The sequence below is a fragment of the Puma concolor genome, chromosome A1, assembly GCF_028749965.1.
Source record: "Puma concolor isolate L17-30 chromosome A1, mPumCon1.1.hap2, whole genome shotgun sequence".
Taxonomy (NCBI): Eukaryota; Metazoa; Chordata; class Mammalia; order Carnivora; family Felidae; genus Puma; species Puma concolor.
In genome coordinates this window covers 140,350,832-140,377,157 of record NC_141667.1, presented here as the reverse complement: position 1 = coordinate 140,377,157, position 26,326 = coordinate 140,350,832, and the positions used below count along the sequence as shown (strand labels likewise).

General features: G+C 43.6%; 2 protein-coding genes across 8 annotated transcripts in view; both read left to right on the top strand.

The window, feature by feature from the left end:
* Positions 1-26,326, top strand: part of SNCAIP (synuclein alpha interacting protein) — a 164,857-nt gene that overhangs the window by 71,780 nt on the left and 66,751 nt on the right. For all 7 annotated transcript variants that reach the window (XM_086705501.1, XM_086705506.1, XM_086705495.1 and 4 more), the window contains exon 2: positions 17,057-17,160. In XM_086705501.1, coding sequence (XP_086561627.1) covers positions 17,104-17,160 — 57 coding nt within the window. In that variant the 5' untranslated portion in view covers positions 17,057-17,103. The remainder of the gene's footprint in view (positions 1-17,056; positions 17,161-26,326) is intronic.
* Positions 1,002-7,494, top strand: LOC147584523 (uncharacterized). Its single transcript, XM_086705484.1, has one exon. It carries the CDS (start codon positions 2,943-2,945, stop codon positions 3,972-3,974), a length of 1,032 nt encoding a protein of 343 aa, XP_086561610.1. The 5' UTR covers positions 1,002-2,942; the 3' UTR covers positions 3,975-7,494.

The window sequence follows — 26,326 nt, the reverse complement described above, 5'->3', positions numbered from 1 at the left end:
CAGAGTTGAGCACCATGCTGGGAATGGGATGCATTGTCATTAGTGTGAGTGTCTCTCTTCAGCCCTACTGTGTGTAGTTGGCCAAGAAAAGTACTCTCCAGCAGTCAAGACAATAGTCACAAAAGTTAATTTTACCCTCCTTATATTTTAATGTATGTTTTTTCTCTAGTATAGAAATAACGCTAAAGGAAAAAAAATGACTTTTATTTTACCCTGTTGCCCTAATGCAAAGGAACATATTACATGTTTGCTAATCCTTTGAAAGACAATGTTTACATAACCCTTTATTTTTTTGAGGGAGGGTGGGGGAGGCTTATAAAACATTTTTTTTACCCTCAGCTCTGAGAAGTCAATGTTATTTGGCATAAAAATTGTTACTATTTGGCCTGTTTGAGAAATAGCATCACATACACAGTTTCTTTATGTATTATCCCAAAATCAAATTTCAAATTACAATTACAGTCTCATAATTATATTTTGTCTGCTGTTTAGGGTGGTTCTTGCCTGCTCTACAAATTCATTCCAGGCGGTCATTGTGCCTTTGCTTAAATACGATCTGGAGTGGGAGGGCTCACCCATGCTGGCAACAGCCTTTTTCTCTTTCAAGTAAGGCAGCAGGAACTGATGTGGAGAGTGTTTAAAGATCTTTATGGATGTCGAAGTATAAGCACCCATAACATGTATCATCGGAGGAGGGAAAAGACCCTTGTGGTCTGAAAATCTGCATGACTTCGTATTATAAACCTGAGGGAACTCTTCTCAAAAGCAGTTCTTTTTTAGATTTTTTTTTCAACGTTTTTTATTTATTTTTGGGACACAGAGAAACAGAGCATGAACGGGGGAGGGGCAGAGAGAGAGGGAGACACAGAATCGGAAACAGGCTCCAGGCTCCGAGCCATCAGCCCAGAGCCTGACGCGGGGCTCGAACTCCCGGACCACGAGATCGTGACCTGGCTGAAGTCGGACGCTTAACCGACTTCGCCACCCAGGCGCCCCTCAAAAGCAGTTCTTTATAGGCTGTATATGTTGGGTATACTTATCGTAAACCATTAGGGGAAGATGGAGAATACTCAACAGAAAATCCATCCTCTGACAGCACAGGTGGAGAGACCAGGCCCACGAACCGGTGGTTTGGGAATCCATCATACCTGACTTGGATTCCTGTCCCCGTTTTTCAGTAGCTTTGAGCAGTTTACTTTCCAGCCTGGTCTTCTGTTTCCTCATCAGTGAAACGAGAATGATATTAAGTATTAAATGAGATTATATTTGTAAAGGAACACACCAACACAGTGTCTGGCTCAAGTCGGTATGAAATAAACGGTAGCCAAAATGAGCAGTACTGTTGTGTTATTACCATTATTCTTTTTCATTATTATTATTATTACTAGTATCATGAGAAACGCCAGGGTACCTGTTTGACTGACTCCACTTAACACTGAAGTAATAGATATTTAGGGAAGAGCAGCAATGTGGTGTGGGCACTCTTAGACGGCTGTGTGTCTGAATAGCCAACTAGAGATAGGGGGTTTAATAGGAAGTGTCAGCACCCCCAAGCGTCACCTCCCCTGGCGGAAGCTTTCTTACCTAACTGCTGCCATAAATCTCTCACATGTACCCTTCCTGAAAGAGCTAGTGTGTACCAAATACCGGTCTTACTGTTACATAAAGTATCTGCGAATTTCATATCTCTCTGGTATATTTTGCTCAGGCCAGTGTTGTCCTAGTATAATGTAGATACAGAGAGTATGTAGTTCGCGTCCCTCACCAGAAGCTCTGATTTGTAGCATCTGATAATTTGCATGATGTGTAAATACTCTCTCTCCCTCTCCCAATGCCTAATGCCAAGCTCCCAACATGAAGCCACTGAACACAGAGTTGGGAAGAGTGTGCATCCACAGTTGGTGAAGTCGAGGCAGGCCGGGTCCAGTACTCCTGAGGTAGCCCAAGGCAGATGGGGCGACGGTATGGAGTGGAATGATTGGCAGCAGAATTTATGAGTAAATACAGTCGAGGGAAAGTAGCTTGTCCCCAGAATGGATCATTGTGATATATTTCGCCCACAGAATTCATCCAGAAAGTGAATTAATGCCAGATTACTTGAGCAGTGTGTTTCGGTGCCATTTTTCTGTCCTTGCTCTGTCACTCTCCAACCATACTTAGGATAGAAATCTTTTCCTAGCCTTCTGTGCTCAGGGTAGTGGGGAGGTCCCCTCATCACTTCCCAATTGTCAGAGTGTTTCTTTAATCAGTAGTTTAGAGATTTGGTCCTGGACGTAATGCCTGTGTTTCTAAAAGTGTCTTCTTCCCTCCCTGCCTTCCTCTCTTCCTTCTTTATTCCCTTCCCTACTTCCTTTGAGAGTATTTTCTGTCATCTCTTTTGTAAGGTCAGCAACAACGCCATGAAGTCATCAGAATCAATAATCGTATTCCTGCTTTGTTAAAATGGTAAAGATGCTAGAAAACTGATGTGCTTCATGAACGTGACTTGGTACCGTCAATGGTAACTTGTCATTTTCTTACTTGGAAATCCTCACTATTATTCAGATACGCTACCTCTTTGATTTGGAGAGGGTCATTTCAATCTCTGGCCCCCTTTCCTTTGCTAACACGTATTTAATTTTCTTCTCTCCCATGGTTGTTGAAAACTATACCACATCGTATCCAGGAAATTGCATTACAGTAGCTATAAATAGATTTCTGAGAATTTTTAATTAGGTGGTGATACCTAGAACTTCTGCAATCTCATTATATCCCCGGAGATGATAAAACAAATTCCTCTTGGGAAGCTGTTGTGTTTTCCGCCACCCATCGCTGGAGCAAGCAGGACTCTGTCACAGACCATCTCAGAATTGTCCGGATGATACCAGGTCGTGTTCTACCCTTAATCAGTGTTGTCAACATAGTGGGTCAAAAAACCCAGGTCTCCTAAAAAGTCCTCCCAAATGCCTAAGGACTTCAGCTTTGAGGAGGAGACATTTGAGAGGACCAGGTTGCTATTTACCATGAAGCCATCTGCGGACGTCCTTGAGATCACCGCTTGTGCCGTTCTAATCCTTGTGAGCGTTGTCGGAAACGTGTGTTTATTTTTTTCTACAAGGAGATGTAGCCCTGGCCGGTTACAGACATCCCATCTTCTGATGTTCAGCCTTCTATTCGTCCACCTCGTTAAAAACGCGGTGGTGAATGTCATGAAAATTGTTTATTCTTCTGGTTTCGTGTTGGATTCAGCTGGCTGCAGAGTCCTGCACTTCACGGCAAGCCTGACCACTTCCCTGGCCATCTGGTTCACGTTACACTTTGCCTTGTCCTACCACCGGAAGCTTTACCAGACTGTCCACCCCTCGAGTGAGTCTGCCAATCTGGAAAATCAGAAGCGTTCTTTGAAGGTGGTGTCCGTGCTTTGGGTGGCTGGTGTGGCAGTATACATTCCCGTTTTGCTTTATACCAGAAAATCCGAACACCGGAGTGCAGGAAATGATACAGACCCCTTGTCTCCCAACAGGATTTACGTGGATTGTCTCACAGACTTTGGAAACAAGCAGGTAGCCTTTTACTATGGGAAAGTATTTTTGGTTCTGATTGATACTCTTCCTTTAGCCACCTTAGTCTTTGTCTGCTTCTGGATGTCTTTCCTCCTCTTGGAAAGAAAGAAAATGACATATGGCGACATCTGGATTGGAGATGATGATTCAGAAACTGAAATCCTTAGAGGGGCCAAGTTCAGTATTTTATTAATGTGGCTGATCACTCCACTTTGGATTTCTCACTTTATCTTAGTCTATTTCTTAAAAGACTTGGCAGCCTGTGTCTTTTTTCCAGCTGTTCTCACAGCACTCTCTTCAGGTTTCTCGGCTCTCAGTCCTTTCCCGCTTATGTTGGTGAATTACAAAATGAAGTTGGTGTCCCTCTGTGGTCCCAAAGAGGAAGAGCCCACACCACAGCCTGCAAAGGTTACCCTTCCTCCATATGCTTAATGGAAAAGAACTCAGTTGTTTTTTTTTTTTTTTTTTGATTACGTTTTTATTTTGATTCCAGTATAGTTAACGTATAGTGTTGTACTGCTTTCAGCTGTACTGTGTAGTGATTCAGCATTCCATACATCACCCGGTGCTCATCACAAGTGCCGTCCTTAATCGCCATCATCTATTTCCCCCACCCACTTCCCCTCTGGTAACCATCGGTTTAAAACACTCAGTTTTGGGGCACCTGGGTGGCTCAGTCCATTAGGCGTCTGAGGTTCATGGTCTTACGGTTCGTGCGTTGGGGCTCCGCGTTGGGCTCTGTGTTCACAGAGCGGAACCTCCTTGGGATCCTTTTTCTCCCTCTTCCTGTCCCTCCCCCACTCTCTCTTACTCTCTCAAAATAAGTTAAAAAACATTTTTAAAAATCTTTAAAAAAGCTAAAACACTCAGTTTTAATAGCGGGGAAGCAGGCCCCAGTCCTAGAAGGTGCAGCCGAGGCTTCCCTAGCCCTCATCCTAGACAGTTTCTGCAAGGGGGCTTAAAGACCCCCTTCTCCCCGAAATCAGAGCTCTGAGGGAAGTGGTAAGAAGATACGCAAACACTTACTTATTAGAAGCTGAAGAAAAATAGGCATCATAACATTTGTCCTTTGGGACAATGCCAAGATTTTGAATATAGAAATTCTAGAGGGACTCAACAAAGGAACATAGTCTGGAAATAAACTCATTGTAACAATTAATATATAAAGTATGTACTCTCTGCAAGGCGTTGCATTCAAAAACAGCATACTGTTGGGGCGCCTGGGTGGCTCCTTTCCTTAAATGTCTAACTTTGGCTCAGGTCATGATCTCAAGGTTGGTGGGTTCGAGCCCTACATCGGGCTCTGTGCTGACAGCTCAGAGCCTGGAGCCTGCTTCACATTCTATGTCTCCCTCTGTCTCTGCCCCTCCCCTGCTCACACTCTGTCTCTCTCTCTCTCTCTCTCAAAAATAAATAAATGTTAAAAATGTTTTTAATAAAAAAAACAAAAACAAAAACGGCATATTATTGACACTGAGGATGATACTTCCTAGCGGAATTCCTGAAGGTGCTTGACAGTAATCTCATGTTTTCATCTCGTGTTTTTCTTAACATGCTTTGCCACGTATTGAAAATCATTAGTTAAGCATGCAGCATTCAGTTTTTGCACTTTTAGTCATAGTACCTCATCTCAGCAGGAAACAGACTGTGTTCATTTTCCTTTCTCTAAGTGTCTTCAGTAAATTAGGGATAGTTGAAAGCATTGGATCAGAGAATTAGTGCTTGCCAAATCATAGTCTGCGTATATGCACAGACATGCAAATATTTGGTTGCTGAGCCTACCATGCTTGCTTAATTGCCTACATATCAGAGAGTACTCTTCTTCAGGAAAAAAAAAAAACATTTATTTTATGGAGAGTTTATTTCCTCTTTTGGTTATTAAATTGGTACATTCTAATTGGAAGAATTGATAAAATCTTCCCAATAATCTGATTTCTGGACTTGGAGTCAATAAAAATAAGCATATTATAAACATGATTAAAAATACATGGCCAGGATTTTATTTTTCGCAGTTAGCCAGGATAGCCACTTGGACTGCTTCAGATTCAATGAGTAATTATTTTAAATATCTTCTAATGCATACATATTGTATAAACATGGAATTTTACACTAATTCTCATTAGATTTTTACATTTTTTTCATTCTCCTCTATTAGTAGACCTGGGATTTATAATACTGTAGTTCTAGTGACTGGATATCCCTATATTGAGATTCTTGCTCTAAAAAGGCTGCGTCTAAAATTATAAACCTGGATCTCATTAACAGGAGAAACTTAGAACATCTTTGTGGCCATAAAGTGCTATGGAGAAGAGAAATTTTAAAGTAACCAAGGCCTAAATTTTGTAGAGTTTCATAGGCCGGCATCTGTCCCTTGTATAGCAGTGGGAATTAAAACACACACACACACACACACACACACACACACACAGGCTTAAGACCTCGTAGTTTTCTGGGTGGTCTTCATGGGAAATGCTTACTGGAGTCCACGGAGGCAGTTTAATCAGAAGGGCACTCGGCATGGATCCTGTATAATGAAGTTAACATCTGTGGAGGTGGGGGAGTGGGGAAGAGGTCACCATCTTTTAATTAAGTGCAGATGTAGCCAGGGCTGGGATGAGCCATTGATCTTAGGTAGCAGTTCTCAAATGTGGTTCTGGGACCAGCAGAATCAGCGTTGCCCAGGAACTTGTTAGAAATGTAAATTCCCAGGCCTCCCACCCAGGCCTTTTGAATCAGAAACTCTCGGGGCTGGATCCAGAAACCTGCTTTAATAAGCCTTCTAGATCATTCTCATGTGGGCTGAACTTTGAGAACACTGGTCTTGCTTGGTAGTTTAATCTTTACAAACACTGAAAGGTAGGAGAAGGAAGCCAAGATAACAGGCCTGATGTAGTCCGTAATGCTTTCTGTGCATAGTGCTGTTGCATCTACTCCTGTCTAAAAGGGAATCGAGATTGTCATCTGTGTTCCATACATTCTCGATAATAATTGCCAAGCAAATCCACTCTAGAAATCAAACAATCTTTGCAAAATCAAGAGTAAAGCATGACCACTTCAGGTGCGCCAGAAATTTTGGAACTTGGAATTGGATAGTTTCCTGTACATAACTGAGTAGGGGATCCAGTTCCAAAATTATTCCATAGTTCCTTTCCAGAAGCCGGTGCAAGACACGACTGGCTACGGTCCAGGCTCTATCTCCCAGTGCTAGAAATGTTTCCTTTTTCTTCCCAGATATTTTCTTTTTTGTTTGGGCCTTATTAGGTCATAGTTTTGTCGTTGTAGAATTGATAAGTTTTCATCTACCACCAAGAGTAAATCATATTCTCAGTGAATGAACAACATTCCAATTCCCTTTTAAAAACTATTTTTCTCTTTAACTCTCTCTCAACCTCCATAAGTCATTCACATTCCTTGTGGGATCAGGGTGGCAGATGAGACAGGACTGTCATGGAAGGACCCTGGAGAGGGGTCGGAGATGGTCAGGACTGTCCTGAGATCCTGGTTTGATTTCAGGGGGGTTCCCACTGCCGTATCAGCCCACACAGAATCTTCGTGTTAGGAGATCTTCTGTTCCTCCTTCCAAATGCAGGATTCCCATCTTTGGCTCCTGGAGGATCCTTCCCAACTTCTAGATGAACAGTTTCTTGCTGGTATGGTTATGATCTCAAAAAGCAGCCCATTCCACTTAAGCCCATTGCAGTCCCCATTGGTAAGAAGTCTTCTGAAATGGGTGTTTCTGAAACTTCCTCTAAGATCTGCCCTTGGAGTCGAATCTTCCTTTTACATGGTGGCTCTTTATAAAATTATGAGAGGGAGAGGATATTCTCTTCTCCAGCTTAGATATTTCCTTAGCGTTGCCACATGAGACTGAGTTTTCCGAACACCGGCTGTCTTGACCTCCTTATTCTGTCTCAGGACATAACAGCTTGCCTCTGGCCTTCTTAAAAGTGGCATGTAGGGGCGCCTGGGTGGCGCAGTCGGTTGAGCGTCCGACTTCAGCCAGGTCACGATCTCACGGTCCGTGAGTTCGAGCCCCGCGTCGGGCTTTGGGCTGATGGCTCAGAGCCTGAAGCCTGTTTCCGAGTCTGTGTCTCCCTCTCTCTCTCTGCCCCTCCCCTGTTCATGCTCTGTCTCTCTCTGTCCCAAAAATAAATAAACGTTGAAAAAAAAAAGTGGCATGTAGAACCGAATATGTTATCACTTTCTTGTGTTTATGTGTGTGTTACTATTTTTTCTATTATACATTATTTTGTCTTGGGCAGCTACTATAAGCATAGATTTCTCTCCTTCCTCTTTCCAGAAAGAATTTCAAATATTAAATTTCTTTTTATAATATTTATTTACTTTGAGAGATAGAGAGTAGGGGAGGGGCAGAAAGAGAGGGAAAGAGAATCTGAAGCAGGCTCCACGCTGTCAGTGCAGAGCCTGATGCGGGGCTCGATCTCACAAACCATGAGATCATGACCGGAGCTGAAACCAAGAGTCAGAAGTTCAACCAACTAAGCCACCCAGGTGCCCCATCAAATATTAAATTTATGTTAACTCTCTCTCTCTCTCTGTCACACACACATGCACACACACACACACACACACACACAGATTTAAAAGTGCCTCTAGGCTTAAAAACTAAGGTCTTATCAAGCTCTTAGGTTCTAGTGTAAGTTCATTGTCAGCCTTTAGATTTTAGAAATAATGAAATGATCCCCCAAATTATTTGCAAGAATTTTGAACTATAAGCTAATGCTCAAAACTACAAAAAGACCAATCTTTATGAAGATTTGTCAGAGCAGCCCTGACCTCTGGAGTTTCTCCAGAGTGAGATTCTCCAATATCTTACCTAGCCTTTTGAATAAGACATAAGGAAGGATCATCATAATCATTTCCTTTGAAGACGAAGTCGAAGTATTAAACCAACTAGCTATGCAATATAATGTTTTATGGACCAGTTCAGGGATCTCTTTGGGTAAGGGATGGTAGGTGGAAAAAGATCTGTACCCTTTTCTCTCATGATGATGATCATGCCTGCTATTTTTTCTATTTAGACTCTGCTGGAGAGGAGAAAGGGCAATTTGTTTGGCATTGCAGTTTGTGAGCACCCAAAGTGATACAATTAAGGGCTAAGCATGTGTGGGGAACTCTGACCTAGTTGGTTCAAAGACATGCCCATGTTTCAGAGCAAGCCGGAGGGCAAACTAGAAGAGTCCCAGAATTAGTAGGAAATAGCTTGTCTGAGCTGCCTTTCTCCTACTTAATAGTACTTAATTTTGGCCAAACTATTCTTGTATTTTCCCATCTGTAAAATGGAAAGGATATGATTGAAAACCATGATATATACCCTCTGCCTCCTCACAGAGTTGTAATAAATAAAGTCAGATGTAAAAAAAAATTAAAAGTGATTTGAAAACATCAAATGTCTGGGGCGGCTGGGTGGCTCAGTCAGTTGAGCGTCCAACTTCGGTTCAGGTCGTGATCTCAAGGTTGACAAGTTAGAGCCCCATGTCGGGCTCTGTGCTGACAGCTCAGACTGGAGCCTGCTTCGGATTCTGTGTCTCCTTCCTTCACTCTGACCCTCTCCCACTCACGCTCTGTCTCTGTCTCAAAAATAATTAACATTAAAATAAAAAGAAAACGTCAAATGTCTGATACAGGCACAGTTTAACACTGCAGTTTTGGCAAACTGGGAAAAGGGAGAAAAGCCAATTGAACATCAACAGCCCCGGCTGTGTGTCTATGAGGCAGTTATAGAACCTCTCTGAGCCTCGATTTCCTTATCTCCACAAAAGAAATTCTAAAGATATTTGTCTTTCAGAGCCTTTATGAAACATAAGTGGGAAAGTAGATGTAGAAGCACCCAGGCCCTGGGTGTAAAGTTTGTTCCAGACCAAGCACCAGACCTAGACCCCAGTGCAAAGTTTTGCTTCACTACTGTTCCTGTGGGCAAACAGGAAGTATCAGCAGCCCTCCCCTAGGAGCTAGAGCAGCCGGGTCAGTTTGTTATGGTGAAGTCTCTTGCTTGATGGCAAACATTCACTTGTATTTTCTCCAAGCGTGCCAGAAAATGTAATACTCTAAGAAAATGTGCTGTGTTTACACTCCAGCTTTGGAAATAATCCCCTGACCACCCCAGCTTACCCCTCTGCCCTCCACCCTTCAAGACCCCTTTTTTTTGGAGCACAACAGCAGTAGGTGTTCAGTTGGTGTTCTCCATCTTTCTGGAAATTCTGCTCAAGAACTCTCCACCTTTGCCCACGCTGTAATCACTGCCTGGGACACCTACCCCCCCCCCCCCCCCGCCCGCAGTCCTACAGCTCCCCTCACCATTCATATCCTCGTTCCTCAGTGTACAGCTTAGACCTTACCCATCCCGGTCAGACTGCCTCATCTCCAGGGTCTAGGTTGGGTGTCTCAGGATTCCTGTGTATTTATTTCTCTCAACAAGGACTACATTTTATTGTCAGGAATTGTTTGCTTCTCTGTGTCACCTTGGACTGCGTGCCCTGTACGGGTGTGGAGAACAGTGTATTATTAGCCAGAATTTACCTACAGGGATAGTTCATAAATGAAGAAGTGGATGAAATCTCCAGAGCTCATGCTTTCTGCCTTAACCCCTCGTGTATACTTCTTGGCTCTCCTTCAGTTGCCTCTTTCCAGTAGAAATTTCTTGCCTCTATCATTTTTCTCCTTCAAGACTGGGCATTTAGCGACTGCCATGCTTCTGGCCACTGTTGAATCAAAGAGTCAAAGAAACTGAATCCAACATTTGGAATGAGTTGCTTCCTTGCCAACCAAGCTACTGAGCCAAGTGGGGACGACATTTCATATATTTCACTTTTTTCCACCCATGCCTTCCAGTACTTAGTGTATGATTTGGGAGGTGGGGGGGAGCTCTTGTTATAATAAAGGAAGTAAGTCCAGTATCGAATGTGCAAGCTTTCAAACTGAAAATGTATCCCAGTACAGATTTGGCTCTGTGCGTGTGTGTGCGTGTGTGTGTGTGTGTATGCGTGCCTGCACGCGTGTGTGTGTAGGGATGTAGGCTGCTATGTTTTCCCAAGTACTGGTGAGTTAAAGAGCAAAGAAAGCAGCTGTAATGCAAATCGAGTGAGGTTACCTCATCCCCGACAAAGCACTCTGCTCATTTATTTTGACAAGCCCAACTTGGGTTTAATTACCAAGCCTTGTAGCAAACTGGTAAACGGAGCAGTAGTGACTTTGGCAGAAAAGGAGAGATCTGTGTAACGTGAGCCTCCAGAATGAGTCCATGCTGACTCCTTGTAAAATGGAGTGAGGCAATTCATTTTAAGAAGAATTTCGGTAGAGCAGTTTAGGTAACGTGTGACTGTAGTCACAAATCCGTGAGTCTTTTATGAGCCAGGCACACCGGAATGTGTCCATTAAGTCAGGGTAATTTCTCACAGAAATTCTGTTGGCCCTTCCAAGCTTTTTCCACTGATGATGCCATCATCCAACAGACTTTTGGAAGCCTTCATTTTGAATTACTTTTAGAGCCTGTTTTCAAGTCACAACCAAAAAGTTAAAAATATCACCTGAAGATCAGCACAGTACTAGAGTGAGGGAAGGCTTTTTTTTTTTTTTAATAAATTGCTTGCCTTTTATTATCCAGTTGGTCTTAGTTACTTTGAGCTCTTGCCCCAGATTGAGCCTTCCCTCGAAGGAAACAGTTGGACCATCCCCGAGGTCCCCTATGAGAGGGTGACATGGTGTTGATAGACCCATTAGGGCCATGAGCCCCTCTGTACACTTTAATAGGCACTTGGAGGGACTTCTGTTCCTGGCAGATTATCAAAACGCCATGAGAATAGAAAAACTCCTTCCATACATGGTGAACAGTTGGTGCTCAGGATGTTGTTCTTTATCTCCTCTAGCTGAGCAGCCACTCAGAGTTTGGGTGAAGTTTCTCCCACTACTTTTGGGGAAGTAATAAAAGAAGGGGGAAATGTGTCACCAACAGGTTCTGCACAGCCTCCAGGTCCCAGCCGCCTAGCCTCGTGTCTCCACATTCTACTATTTCACTTCTTTTTTCCCTCCTGTAAATTTTCCTACGGAGGTTGGTAGCACTCAACCATTAAAACCTGTTTCCTTTACCTTTCTCTGCTCTGTCACTCACTGACTACCTTCCGTCTTCCATCTTTCCCCAGACCTTAAAAAAAACTAAGCACAGAGCCTACCTGCCTCAGTGAGTAACAAACTGAAAGTTGCTGGCATTGATAAAGGGAAATGAAAAGCCCGGCTGAGACTGAAAGGGAATGATTTCAGCCAGTCAACAGTACCCAAGGCGGACAGATCTTGTAAGAGGTGTGTTGGGGCGCTGCTCAGTCGGTTAAGCGTCCAACTCAGGTCATGATCTCACAGTCTCATGAGTTCAAGCCCCACGTCGGGCTCTGTGCTGACAGCGCAGAGCCTGCTTGGGATTCCCTCTCTCCCTCCCCCTCCCCCACTCACATTATCTGTCTCTCTCAAAATAAAGAAATAAACGTAAAAAAAAAATATTAGGTGTGTGGGGTGAAGGGGGACAGCATTACAAAAGAAAGCCCTTAGGACCTCAGAGAATCTGGGACAGGTGACTGCCGCTTGGAGGGTGAGGGCTGATGGGGAGGGGGAAGAGAACAAATTTATAAATGACCGGTTTCGAGATCTCACAGGGGCCCAAGGCCAACTATGATGCATAGCAATAAAAATTTCATGTAAAGGATTTTAAGCTCGACTGCCCTTTCTGGGGAGGCTGAAAAATATTTTTCACCTAAGTGCAAACCCACTCTGGTCGGCCCTGCATAAGGTTAGCTCTCTTGCATCCAAGCTGCTAGCCTGGCCAGATGGAGGGTGGCCTTGGTTGTGTGTGTGTGTGTGTGTGTGTGTGTGTGTGTGTGTGTGTGTGTGCTTGCACTTGACACAGCTGGCACCCTTGCCTCTGGTCACAACAGTGAAGTGGCTCCCCGTAAATCTCCAACACCAATTTCAACAAAGCAAGAACCCTTCCTTCCTCCGGGGTGAAGTGAAGGAAACACAGTCCCCACCTTGCAACATTTTACGACCTTGGTGGAGGTTATCTTTCTCCAGACCTTAGAGCAAACGGAGGCTCCACAAAAGTATGAATCGTAACAAGCTGGTAATTTTTTTTTTTTTTGTAAGAAATTGTTGCTGTTGTGGCATGAGAATTTAAAACAATCTCAGAATACAAATTTGATCTTGGAATACAAATGCAATAAACATGATTTGTCAGGAGGCACTAACAGAAAGGGGTGGTGATGGTCCTTATTGTTTCATAATGAATTCCTTCCAAGGATCACACATTCAGATGCCCCCAAGGCCAGGCAGGGCTCAGAGAGGAGAGCAGAAAAGAGGAGCTGGTGAACTGGGGAGCACAAGCCTGTCTCTGAGGCAGCTCAGCTGTAGCCAGTTGTTGTCATGGGGAATACGGATCCGTGTTGGCCAGAACTTCAGATATTTTTAAAGCAAAGCCAGAAATCCAGAATTTTATGTGAAATCACCCAAGGTCTACAAATTGGCAACTAACTCGGTTTTTTTAAAAAACATTGCTAGGGCCAGACACATCACATCTGTGAGCTAGACTCCACTCACGGGGGCATCCTGTGTGTGTCCTCTGTAGCTGTGTATTCCCTTAGAGCATGTGGTCAGGAAAGGGGGCCCGCTGCTTTCCACCGTGGGCTGGTGTGTGCAGTGGGACGGTGTCCCTAGAGCAGGATGAGAAAAGCGCCCACAGCCCAGCTCCGTTTCCTTATCGTGTTGGAAGACTACCCGCAGCCGCTCTAAGCTGACCTCATACTTTCCCATCTCATCCCGAATTCCCCGGAAGGGAGTGTCCAGCCATGCCAGGTGCCCCGTGGAAGGGCAGATGCAGAGGGCGGGGCAATGTCATGATCCCTTGGGACAACTGTAGCCTCGCTGTCTACTGAAAAGGAGCAATGAATTTTGGGAACGTGGCCGGATCGGGAACCATGGGCATTTCCGCACTTTTACAAACGAGGATGTAACACTTTCAAGGTGGCCCCTGGAAAGAGAGAAGCACTGAAACCAGACAAGAGGAACTGGGAGGTAGAGAAAATAAGGCATCTTAAGGAGATGACTGCATCTGGAAGCCCATTAGGAGTAGAGAAGGGTCCTGGATGCCTTGACCCCTTGATCTGAGTCTGGACCACCCAGCCCATTAAGATAATTATGTGCAGTGGCTGAGGTCTTCCTCTCATGAGCTGGAACTCTTATAACTTGTGTTCTGGCCTACGGAATAGAGAATCTCACTGCTGGGGCGCCTGGGTGGCTCAGTCAGTTAAGCGTCCAACTTCAGCTCAGGTCATGATCTCAAGGTTTGTGAGTTCGAACCCAGATCTGGGGTCTCTGCTGTCAGCCCAGAGCCTGCGTTGGATCCTTTGTCTCCCTCTCTCTCTCTCTCTGCTCCTCCCCCACTCTCTCTCTCTCTCAAAAATAAATAAACATTAAAAACAAAAAAAGAATCTCACTACCATCTCCAAGTGTAGTGTAAAGATTGTCTGCTTTAACGTCATGCTTTATATCATCCACTGGCTGTGTCCCATTAGAATGGCTGCACTAGAGTAGATATTGCTCTTTATATCATCAGAACACCTCAAATAGGGGCTCACTGATTACTTGTTAATTTGCTTCGGTAAGACGTGTTCATACGCGTTTTATATGTGGTCTGTATTTCTAGGTACTTAGAGATCCACTGTATCCCTGGCTTTGATGCATGGTTTTCTGCTGCTTCTCCCCATGTATCCACGTTTCTGGTGATATGCTTTTGTCTGTGTGTCGTCCTCACCCCCACTATTATCATGTGTTCACCAAGACCATAGGATTAGAGTCCGTAGGTCAACAATTCAACGTGGAGCACAGATGTAGCGAAAAGAAATTAGACTGGAAGAAAGTCTGTTAGCTGACGAGCTAGAATCCAGATAGCCTGGGTTGTCCCAGAATCCACCAGAATGGAAGAGAAAGTTATTTTGTGTAATTTGCAAGTATGAGTGTGTATATTTTTCTCTGCACATCTTTGTGAGGATTGAAGTGATATATTTTTGTACAAGCAATTTACTTAAGGACCTCTTTTAAGATTTCTTATAAACATTAAGATTTCTGGATATGTATATACCTATCTATCTATATATACATATATCTGGGATATATATATATAACAAATATTATATTATTAGATATATAAATATATACTAGCAGCATGTATTAATAGTCATTATTTAAAATCCATTATTTATTAGGATAATTAACATAATTATTGTGAAATTATTACAATTTTGTTAATAATATTAATATGTAATCTTGATTTGCAATATTATATATGTATATAACAAATACAAATTAATTTTCTTTTCATTTTCATTTTAAAAATTTTTTTTTTTTTTTTTTTTTCAACGTTTATTTATTTTTGGGACAGAGAGAGACAGAGCATGAACGGGGGAGGGTCAGAGAGAGAGGGAGACACAGAATCGGAAACAGGCTCCAGGCTCCGAGCCATCAGCCCAGAGCCTGACGCGGGGCTCGAACTCACGGACCGCGAGATCGTGACCTGGCTGAAGTCGGACGCTTAACCGACTGCGCCACCCAGGCACCCCTCATTTTCATTTTAAACTTTAACGTGATTTCAGAAGAACTTTTAGGGGTACCTGGGTGGCTTAGTCGGTTAAGCATCTGACACTGGCTCAGATCATGATCTCGTGGTTCATGGGTTCGAGCCCCACATCAGGCTCTGTGCTGACAGCTCAGAGCCTGGAACCTGCTTTGAATTCTGTGTCTGCCTCTCTCTCTGCCCCTCCCCCACTCATGCTCGCACTCTCTCTCTCTCTCTCTCTCTCTCTCTCTCTCTTTCAAAAATAAATAAACATTAAAAAAAATTCTCAACGGGTAATCTCATTTGAACATGGTAGTAACATCCTTATCCTTTCTTGGATCAGCTCTGTATCCATTATAATTAAAAATATGTGAAAGGTGCATGAGTGGCTCAGTTGGTTAAGCATTCAATTCTGATTTCAGTCAGGGCAAGATACCAAAGTTCATGGGTTCAAGCCCCGCATCAGGCTCTGCCCTGACAGCACAGAACCTGCTTGGAATCCTCTCTCTCTGCCCCTGCACCTCTCATTCTTTCTCTCTCACACACACAAAATAAATAATAAATAAGAGAATACATAAAACTTATAAATAAGCTTAAATATATGTGTAAAAATGGTATATGCATGCGGGAAGAGAAGAAGAGGAAATACTGAGAATTAAATCAGCTGATGGTTCTGAGTTATGGATAGCAAGTGATTCCCTCCCCCCCATTTATTGTAATTAAACCATTTGTGTAACTTAAAAACAAACAAAAACAACAACAAGAATGCCTCAAAATGAGAAAGCAATGCCCCCGGAGTAAGAGTTCCCTTTTCAAAAACAGGCATTTTTACACTCTCAGTCTTACACTTAAGAAACCCATTTTTATCAGCCTGGATTTATTTCCACTTTCCAATAATGTATTCCTTAGTCGTCTTATTTCTTGATCTCATCAAGATACCCCTTGATTAGAAAACCGAACGAGGGAAAAACTAAATTATTTCCGACGCTCCAGTCTGCGTACCTAAGATAGTTTCTGTAATACCAAAGACAAGTTCCTGGAAATGCGGTCTTTTTCCATCTCCAAGGCGGCTGTGCGGGAGATGCTGTGCACTCAGGCACCGCCAGGAGATCTATATTTCTGTTCTTGACATCTGTAGGTGCCACTGCCACCGCCAATGGTGATGATGATAAGTGATGGGAAAATGAACTGGGAGGTGATGCATCTTCCTTGACAGATTTAAAGGATTGCCGCGGGCAGCCCCGAGGCAAGTGCTGACTGAGGACATTCTGGCGCCTGCGTGGGTCACCGTGGCACAGACAGGCAAAGCTGTGAAGAGCTGGGAGCAGTGCGCAGACTCTGTGCTTTCGATCTCTGCCTGGATCCTTTTTGTGCATTGGGGGTGCGGGGGTGGGGGAACTGGACGTTGTACTATAGAGTCTGAAGCATCCGTTGCTGTGGGTTAGTTGGTCTCCGTCGTGTACTTGGGTCATTCCTGTGGGGAGCCGGTATTTACGGCGCCGTGTGCAGCTTCCAAGGCTATGCCCGCAGTAAACAGGGGAATAGGGTGAATATCCTAAGATTTTGAGGCTTTCACCCAGGGTGCGGTAAGTGCTGGTTGTGGGCTGGGTGCCTCCTAATATTGGTCAGCGGGGAAGTGTCTGACCCGAGCTATGGCTCTAGCAAACCCAGGCAAATACAGACCTAGGTGAAACAAAGGACCCTGGCTGCTCCCTGGGGAGCCTGAGGTGCTGTGCTTCCTGCTTCTGGAAAGCCAGGCCTGGGGTAATATCCAAAGAGAGGAAATGAGCTAGCACCCAGTTACCCTACTCATTTTGCTGGTTTAAACAGACCTAGGATTTTTGGTTGTAAAACAGCTAGTAACCCTTTGGCTTTTCTTTTTTGCTTCTGTCTTTTCCAGAGCTTTTATAAACATTTGACTTTACTCAAAATGTGCAAAGAAGAATAATGGAAGCCCCTGAATACCTGGATTTGGATGAAATTGACTTCAGTGATGATATATCTGTAAGTCATACTTCTTGCAAACAATGCTTCAGGAGGTTCTGCCTTTACCTGTAATCTGCGGATCCTGAACTCTTCCAATCGCGTTTAGCAGTTGATGGCAGATGGAATGTGGCTTTGGGGTCCCCTGGACCAAGAAGCGAATCTCACTTAATTGTGTGTATGGCATGGTGTGTGTGGGGGCGGGGTGGGAAAGGCATATGACCTCATTGAGCTCCCCCCTTCCTAATTGTTGTCGAAATTATTCACCAAGAAAATTTATGAAATGCCTGCAGAGAGCACATGATCAACCCTATCAGTGATAATTCCCTTTATAGGACTGGCTTTACCGCAGCCAAGCTTTCTCTGGAGCTCACAAGGACACGACGGCCAAGTTGCTCACTGATGAACAAACAGTAAGAGGAATCCTTCCAGGCACTGTAGGTGTCAAAGCACAGGTTGGATGCTATTGGGGAATACTGAGAGTCATGTGTTGATGAGGACTGGGCCAGCTCCTCTCTGAGGCCCTGTTTAATCCTGTGAAGCTCTGAGCTGATGAACTTCTTCATTGTCAGGAGCCACCACCTTCTTGCTGCCTCCAGCCTATCTCACCGTGGCTCTGAGGGGTCCTCTGTACGCACCCTGCCTAGAAGTGACTGTGACTTATCTCAGGCCACACGGTCATTTCTGCCTCCGAGGCCAGCCAGCAGCCTTGTTGGCTGCTCACAACCCCAGATAAACCGGCTCTCAGAATATGTGATGAGAAGAGTGCTCTTTCTAAACTAGCCATATAAGTTTTCTTCCCAGGACCTCCGTGGTCACAATTGCTGACCCTACTTTTCATCACTGTCTCAGGGCATGGAGCTTTGGGTCACCACTAGAAATGGTGTCAAAAAAGATAAGCTTCTTTTCACACACCTCTGGCAAAGTTATTTCTCTACTCCGCTATTCGCTATTCACTTTGAAGTAAAACTTGCATACTGTACGCAAGGGTTGGATTCCTCGGGGGAGTTTGATGAATGATCTGCTCTATACAACCTTGGATGATTCTTGGTGTGCCAGGGAAATGTGAATGCCGGCTCTCCCTATTTTAGCTTCCAGACAATCTTTATTAATCCTCATTGAGACCAATGCGAAGTGAGTTTCTTCCTTCCCACCTTATCTTTCTGTCTCTCTCTCTTTTTTAAGTTACTATACTTAAAAGTGTTCAGAACATGGTTCTGTTATAGCATTGACCTTGAGGTATTTTTTTTAAGTGTATTTATTTTGAGAGAGAGAGAGAGAGAGAGAGAGCAAGAGTGGGGAGAGGGCCAGAGAGGGAGAGGGAGAATCCCAAGCAGGCTCCAAGTTCAACACAGAGCCCAACTTGGGGCTCGAGCTCATGAGCACGAGCTCACAACCAGAGCTGAAATCAGGAGTTCAGCAGTCAACCAATTGAGCCACCCAGGCACCCCTCACCTCGAGGTATTTTGAGCCTAGTGGGGAGAAGCAAAGAAAGTAAAGAATAATGTGGGGAGATGTAGGGAGTGTGGAAGCTGTCTTAGAAAGAAAAACATACATTATGATTAGGAGTTCAGAGTAGCTCTCTTAGCTTTGATAATGAAGCAGCATTTAAGGAGCTTGGGGTTTGGAAGGCCCCTGTTGGGCTCCAGCCTTGTTCTGACCTGTGCTGACTGGAGAGCAGTAACTTTGCCTCTCCTAGATACCCACCAACTTTTACTGCTGTGTGAGGATTGAGTGAAATAATAATATATGTGGAGCACGCAGCTTGGCACACTGTTAAGTTGCCCTTAAAAATGGTAGCTTTTGCTATTATTTCAGTGAATAATAACAATAATATTTATATGGCCAATGGTGAAGAAAGAACTCAAGGGAAAAAACCAGGCATCATGTCAGGACTTTTTTTTTATATACAATAGAGCATTTGTACTTACAGAAGAATCATCTGGCAACAGCCTATAATTTTGATGAATTAGGGATCTCCACTTGAAAGATAATAAACCACGTTAAGCAATAGCCCACGCTGTTTAGCAAATCGGGATACGGGATTATGTAATAGTCGAGCTCCTACAACTTGACCACTCTGAAACATAAATAAAGATTATCCATCTGTAATTGTGTAACTGCACTCAAACCTTCCCCCACCTCTTTAAAGATGTTCTATTGTTTGGATCTTTAATCTGCATTTAAACTTAAATCAGAGGGGGAAAAAAATGATACTGCGTGGAATGGTTGAAACAATCACGGCTAACATTTGCCAAACACTCACTCTGGGAGAGGCGTTATCTTGCTTAATCCTCACAACAATCCAGTGAGGCAGGAACTTGTCATGATTTTCATTTTACGGACGAGGACTCTGAAGCATGGAGATGTTACCTAACTTATCCAGGGCCACCCTGCTAGTGGGGAGCCATCTGTCTCTGGGATACTGCTTCAGGCTACAACACCTGACTGCCTCTCTAAATCTATTACAGTGGTCCTCATCAGGGTTGATTTTACCCACCCCCCAGGGGACCATTTGGCAATGCCTGGAGACATTTTTGGTTGTCATGGCTGGGGAGGTGTCCCCCCTGGCATCTAGTGGATAGAGATCAAGGATGCTTCTGAACAACATAAAGTGCACAGGGATCCCTACAGCATCCCTTACAGCAAAGAGTTACCCGGCCTAAAATATTGGTAGTACTGAGGGCAAGCAATCCTGGTTTTTCTTAAACCACACGAAATTAAAAGAAGCTCTACTTTGGCAACCTCTGTAATATGGTAAGTTATTTTATAATACAGTAAAACCTCCGTTTGCAAGCATAATTCATTCTGGAAACATGCTTGTAATCCAAAGCACTCATCTATCAAAGTGAATTTCAAGAGCCATTGGTTCAGCTGTGATCCTGTGACATCCGGCATTGTGTACAACTCGTACTGCGAGAGATCGCTCATTTATCAAGTTAAAATTTATTAGAAATGTTTGCTTCTCTTGCAGAACACTCGCAGGACAAGTTACTCGCAATCCAGGGTTTTACCATAGTTCCATCCGATCCAGGTTCAAGCCCTTACATGTGCCAGAATCGTATTGTTCTTATATAATCACTTCTTGCAGAAAGCAGTGATGACCTCTTCAATATTGAGATGATTGTTCTCAGCCTCTTTAGGTAAACGAGGAGCAGTGAATGTTACAACCGCTTTAAGAGCTAAATGGAGACGATTCCGATGCTGACGTTTAACAAGATGTGTTCAACTTGCTAATTCACTGGCATAAAAAGAATATAGCCTCCCATAAACATGCCTTTGCTTTTAGGATTCCATAACCTCCATCTCTGATGGCGCTTACACCTGTTTCCTGATAAAGTGGCAGGAGTGGGGAAGAAAATGCTCAATACGTTTAAAAAAGATGCCCAAGTTCACAAGTGTTTTTCTGATTCTCTAGCCGTAGCCCTATTACATCGTCTGAGCTTTCTGTTTCCTGATTTTCCCCTCTGGTCATGAGCCTGGTTCTTGTTTTAATTAAAACACAAGCTCTATATTGGTTCAAAAAAAGCAACTAGAACTTTTTTGCCTTTACCTAATGAGACAAAACCCAGAAGGCAATCAAATTATTTTGAAGTTACCCAGACTCAAAAATAACATTCATCCTTTCCAAAATGCAAGGTTTAAACTAACCTCAGGCTCGTCTCCCTGCCATGTCCAAGGAGAGAGCATTGCACATTCCCTGCAGGTCTGTGAAGGAGATGATAGGGCTTTTCTGTCTCTGCAAAAGGGTTTGCAGATTTCTTTCTTTATTCCTGCAGAAGCCAGATGCTTCTCCTGAAAAAGAAAAATGCACTGGGATATTATTTTACCACAGACTTCTTAGTAGCCACGGTGTATTTATTTTATTAAGAAAGGCCAATTTGCAGGGCACCTGGGCCGCTCAGTCGGTTAAGTGTCTGACTTCAGCTCAGGTCACCGTCTCAAAGTTCATGAGTTCGAGCCCCACATCGGGCTCTGTGCTGACAGCTCAGAGCCTGGAGCCTACTTCGGATTCGGTGTGTCCCTCTTTCTCTGCCCCTCCCCTGCTCATACTGTGTGTGTGTGTGTCTCAAAAATAAATAAACATTAAAAAATTAAGAAAAAAAAAGAAAGGCCAATTTGCTATTCTTCCAGATAGTATATTATACACAGAAAAAAACAAAGCAGAGGCCGAACTGTAGATCTCGTGAGGAGCATCCCTCCCAACCCTGAGACACGGGCTCTGCCATGTACCACGCTCCACTCTGTGAGTCAGGGGTCTTGTTAAAGACTCCTATCAACTCTGCGGGGCAGGCCCTGTTTCAATACCCAGTCTGGCACATGAAAAAAAAAAATTGACCCTTCGAGAAGGTGTATGGCTTTCACAACGTTATGGATAAGTAAGTGGCAGGGTCAGGATTTAAATACAGAACTATGTGACCACGTTACTCTTCCCCTTCTGAGCGACCTGGTGGAGTAGAGACTCCGGACCAGTCCATAAAATGCCATCACTATCCTCCGTTGGTGCTGATGCAGTTGCAAATAGCTGCTTGGAAGTAATCGGGTTGGTATATATTCCAAATAAAATAAAACGAGTGAAAGAGAATGTAGGCAAACCTCTTAATTTTACTGCATGTCTGCTTTCCCATCTGTAACATGATAATTATCATCTCTACCTATTGCCCTGGACTTTATGGAGAAAATACGAGATTTTATATATGTATGTGTGCAAATACATGCCCACATATTTATATAATACACACATACCTATTTGCATACCTGTGTGTGCGTATGGACATACACATATACATGTAAATACACTCCCGCACATGCACACAGACAGAAGTGAGGACACACTCTGTTCCTCCTCAGGAAGCTTTGCCACCTTTCTGTACCATTGTGACTACAATGGGTGAAAGATGACATTTTCTTGACAGTCTCTTTTTTGTGCAAGCCACATGAGAACATAATGAATAAATGCTGTTCCACCTCACTCTAACCTTTGACCCAAGCCCTTGAAGCCTAGACTAATAGCACAGAATGATATGGATTCATTTTCCTTGAGTGACTGAGCCACAGTGTGGTAGGAAAATAACTTCTGGTAAACAAGTCTCCTCTTAGTGGATTCTCACGTTTTTCCAACCTTGCACTAGAATGCCTGCCCCTGTCTGGTTTGTGTGCACCACTTTTTACTCAATGCAATCCACTGACACTTCCGAGATTTCATTATGTTTCCACAAAGCCGTGTGCTGTGGTGGGAGGCCCCAAGAAAGGGCACATAGAGCTTATCAAGTGGACTCAAGCAGAGAGTTGATTGGATCAAGAGTATAAGTTTTGCCTTGAGTTTAGGAGTGAAAAGGAGTGTAAAGCTAATCAAGGTAAAGAGAACCTGGCTTGCCCCTCCTCTCTAGCAAGAAATCTACCCGAGCGAGATCCTAATATACTTTCTTGTGTGCTCCCCTACGAGGTTGCCAAGATTCTCACATGGCCTCTGGCCACCTCCGTCCCTTCTTCACTGTCCCATCAGCCCTGCCCTTCCTAGCAGTTGCCTGGTTGCCTGCTCTTATCTTCTTAGTGTGTCCCAGTATGATCAACTTTTATCGGGTGTTCACATGTTCTTTCTGCAAATGTCTTGTATTCAAGTCTACATTACCTTTCACTCCTTCCTCCTGTGGTGCCCGTTATCAAAAACCTCATGCCTTGTTCTACTATCCTGCGTCGTCTGTGTTCTCTTGTTTCGGTAACACCTACCAGGAAAGGAATTAGGAATAATCTAGTCCAGACAAGATGAACGATGTGTTCATGTCCCCTAGGTAGTATAAGAGCCCAAGACCAGAACCTGGGGACGCAGACTCAACATCTTGGATTCCATACCCCTTCCTGAGAATGTGGAGAGCAGCCTTATAGATAGAATGATTTCCAAGAATGAACAACTGCCAGATTTTTTCTTTTGCTCTTCTCTTACTCTGCAGATAGCCCTAAAATGTCTTATCTTGCTTATGAGTTATAGCACATATTAGATTGACAATGCAGATTATTCACACAAACTATTTACCTTTTATGTACTAGATTTAGTGGTGATCTACTCAACAACATGTATTAAACAGTTACAGTGTTCCAAGAGCACTTCTAAGCTCGGGTGAATGACACAGACCGGATCTATGTTCTTAGAGTTTCCAGGACCCTTTAATAATAATTGAGCATATTATGAAATGTCCAGTTGAATCCATAGAAGGTCAGATTTAATTACCATATCAAACTCTGTTCTTGACGGCCTTTATATTTTTGTGGTGATTGATAATTGGCTCACAAGTGAAACTAAACCATCACTGAGGCTGAACAAGTATTATAGCCAGCCCTGGGTCCTACTGCAAGTTAAATTTCTTTTGTAATTTTTTTGTGACTTGGAATTTTTGCCTCAATAGTTGCCGTTGCTTTGGCTTCACTTCCACATGCTCATTTTGTATACTTGTTAATGTAAGTAATGGCTAGCATTTGTTGAACACTTAGTATGTATCAGACACTCTTACCCATGTTTTACATTATTAAATTCATAGTCTTCACAGCATGCTCTTGATATAAGCACCGTTATTACCCTGCTTTACAGGCGAAGAAACTGGTAGGCAGAGGTTAAGTAACTAATATGAATTATCTGGAAAATGGTGAGGCCAGGATATAACATGGACGGTCTGGCTGCAGAAACCATATATGTAACCCCTGTGTTGAAAATGACTGCTGCTGGGCTTGTTGGTTACCTGTGGTTGGCTCAGTTCATTGAGGTCTCTTCTCATCCATGATCACTTGTCCTCACAAAGGGGGACCACTCATTGCTGTGATATCTCACCACACTTGCCAATGTGGACCTTCATCTTTTGCCTAACTACACATATGAGCAATATAATGCTGTATGTGGTAAACTCTTAAAATGGGCAAAACAGTTACTGAGTTTTCCCAAATACCAGCTACAAAATATGTCTTAGTGTAAAATAATTTGATAATTTTTTAAAAATTTTTTTAATGTTTATTTGTTTTTGAGAGAAAGAGAGAGAGACAGAGCGTGAGTGGGGGGAGGGGCAGAGAGAGAAGGAGACGCAGAATCTGAAGCAGGCTCCAGGCTCCGAGCTGTCAGCACAGAGCCTGATGCAGGGCCAACCATGAAGTAGGACACTTAACTGACTGAGCCAGCCAGGCACCCCAAGAATTTGATTATTATTAATTAAAAAAAAACCCTCTCGATAGAATAGAAACAAGGAACAAGAACAAAAATCAAATGCATTTGAAAAGAGGATCATTTGTAATAATTTTCTTTCACAAAGCCTAAATGGTAGAAGGAAATGTATTTAAAGCCGTCTGGGATGAATGTATGAAAATGTAGATCGCCAGTATTTGTACTATGTAGAGATGGTTGTTGAGACTGTGGGCATCTGTATGGCCACCTGTGAAACATGGAATGTGGAAGGAATAACATTCCAAGAACGGAACTGCGTGGAAGTATGTCCCACATGGGACGAGGGAAAAGAGGCTTCTGTGAAAGAGACTGGGAAATCGTTTTCAGAAGTACAGGAGGAATGCTAAGGGATCTTAAAAGGGAGAGAGGTATCTAATGAATTTAAAGAAGCAAGGGGTAAATAGCAGGGATTGGGTCATGATAAAAAAGAGAATGGTTGGATTTTCCAGTCAAGACCCATTGGAGGCCATAGTAAGAGCAGGGCCTTTGGGGTAGTGAACAGAAGCCATGTTGTGGTGGCTAGAAGAGCAAATGTAAGAGATGAGGGAGGAGAGAAGAGAACCACAGCAATTCTTGAAAAAAAGATTGCAGTGAACATAAGAGCAAGAAAGGCCATGATTCACTGAGGAGGCAGCATGTCTTCAGGTGGCAGAGCTGCTTGTTTGTCAGAGGAGAGAGCTGATGTCGAGAGGGCGACTGACAAGATGGAGGGACGAGGGATGATGGCAGAGCCAGAGACCTGAAGGGATGGGAGGGGAAGAGACGTGAGCACAAGTGGAGGGCTAGTGGCGAAGGGGTGGACTGTTAATGCCACATCCTCTGTGGGGAAGGCATGAAGTCAGGACACACCTTCCTCAATTGGAAGGGCAGGCCACTGGAGAGGAGTTCCAGACTTCAGGAAAATACTACATTTCTGAAAACCTCGCTTCAGGGTGTGTCTGCTTTCACTGCCAGCTTTGCGTGCACACACGGTTGCTGTTTCACTGGGTGTGTATTGAGATGCCTGCCCGAATTTTGGAAAGCTTTGTGAGAAATCATGAATTTCAGGATGGTTGTTTGGATGACTGGCTTAATTGTTTCTTTTGGAAACTTAATGAGACCTTAGCTGTTTAAAAGTCTCTAGCTTCAAAAGGTGTTTGGGATTTTAGTTCTTTTATTCTTTCCCTGTGGCTCATTACCGCTTGAGTAATGTCTGCATGTTCACCCAACTGGCTCCAGCTTTCAGGAGTAAGGGCCAAAGCCTTTCAGTCTTGAACAATATCTAGGATGGTCAGAGATCCTTATGGCTTGGTGTAGAAATCATGCACTGTTATGAATCCCATGCACGCTCAAACCGTTTTGCATGGCTGAGTGACAAAATTGACTGGCTCAGGCAGGGATGTGTAGGATTGTCTTGTGTCATATCAACTCGAGTTCGCAAAGGAATGTTTCAGTGTCGGCCCTTGGCCATGGACTCTCATAAAGGAGGAAAGACCAAAGAGAAGTTAAATAATGTGCTGGGACAGGCTGGGCTCTCCTTTCCAGTCCCAGCTCAACCCCGTCTTCTGTCTCTTAAATTCCCACATCTGGATCAACTGAGCTTCAAAGTCAGGAGGGCAATGAAGATGATGAGGGAAGGGCTGTGTGCACAGGTGGAAAACAGGTTAGGGAGAAGAGACAAAAACATTCAACATCGTTTCACGCCTTGTAAACTGACTTCACTTGTATTATCCACATATGATTATCTGTGTTCTATAAATAAAGAAAGCAAACCCCAGAGATATGAAATGACTAGTTTGTCCAGAACCTCAGTTAATAAATACCAGAACTTGGGGCACCTGGCGGGGTCAGTCAGTTAAGCATCTGACTTCAGCTCACGTCATGATCTCGCAGTTCATGAATTCGAGCGCCCCATGGGGCTCTAGCTCAGACCCCACTTTGTATCCTCTGTTTCCTCCTCTCTCTTCCACTCCCCTGCTTGTGTGCCCTTGCTCTCTGTCT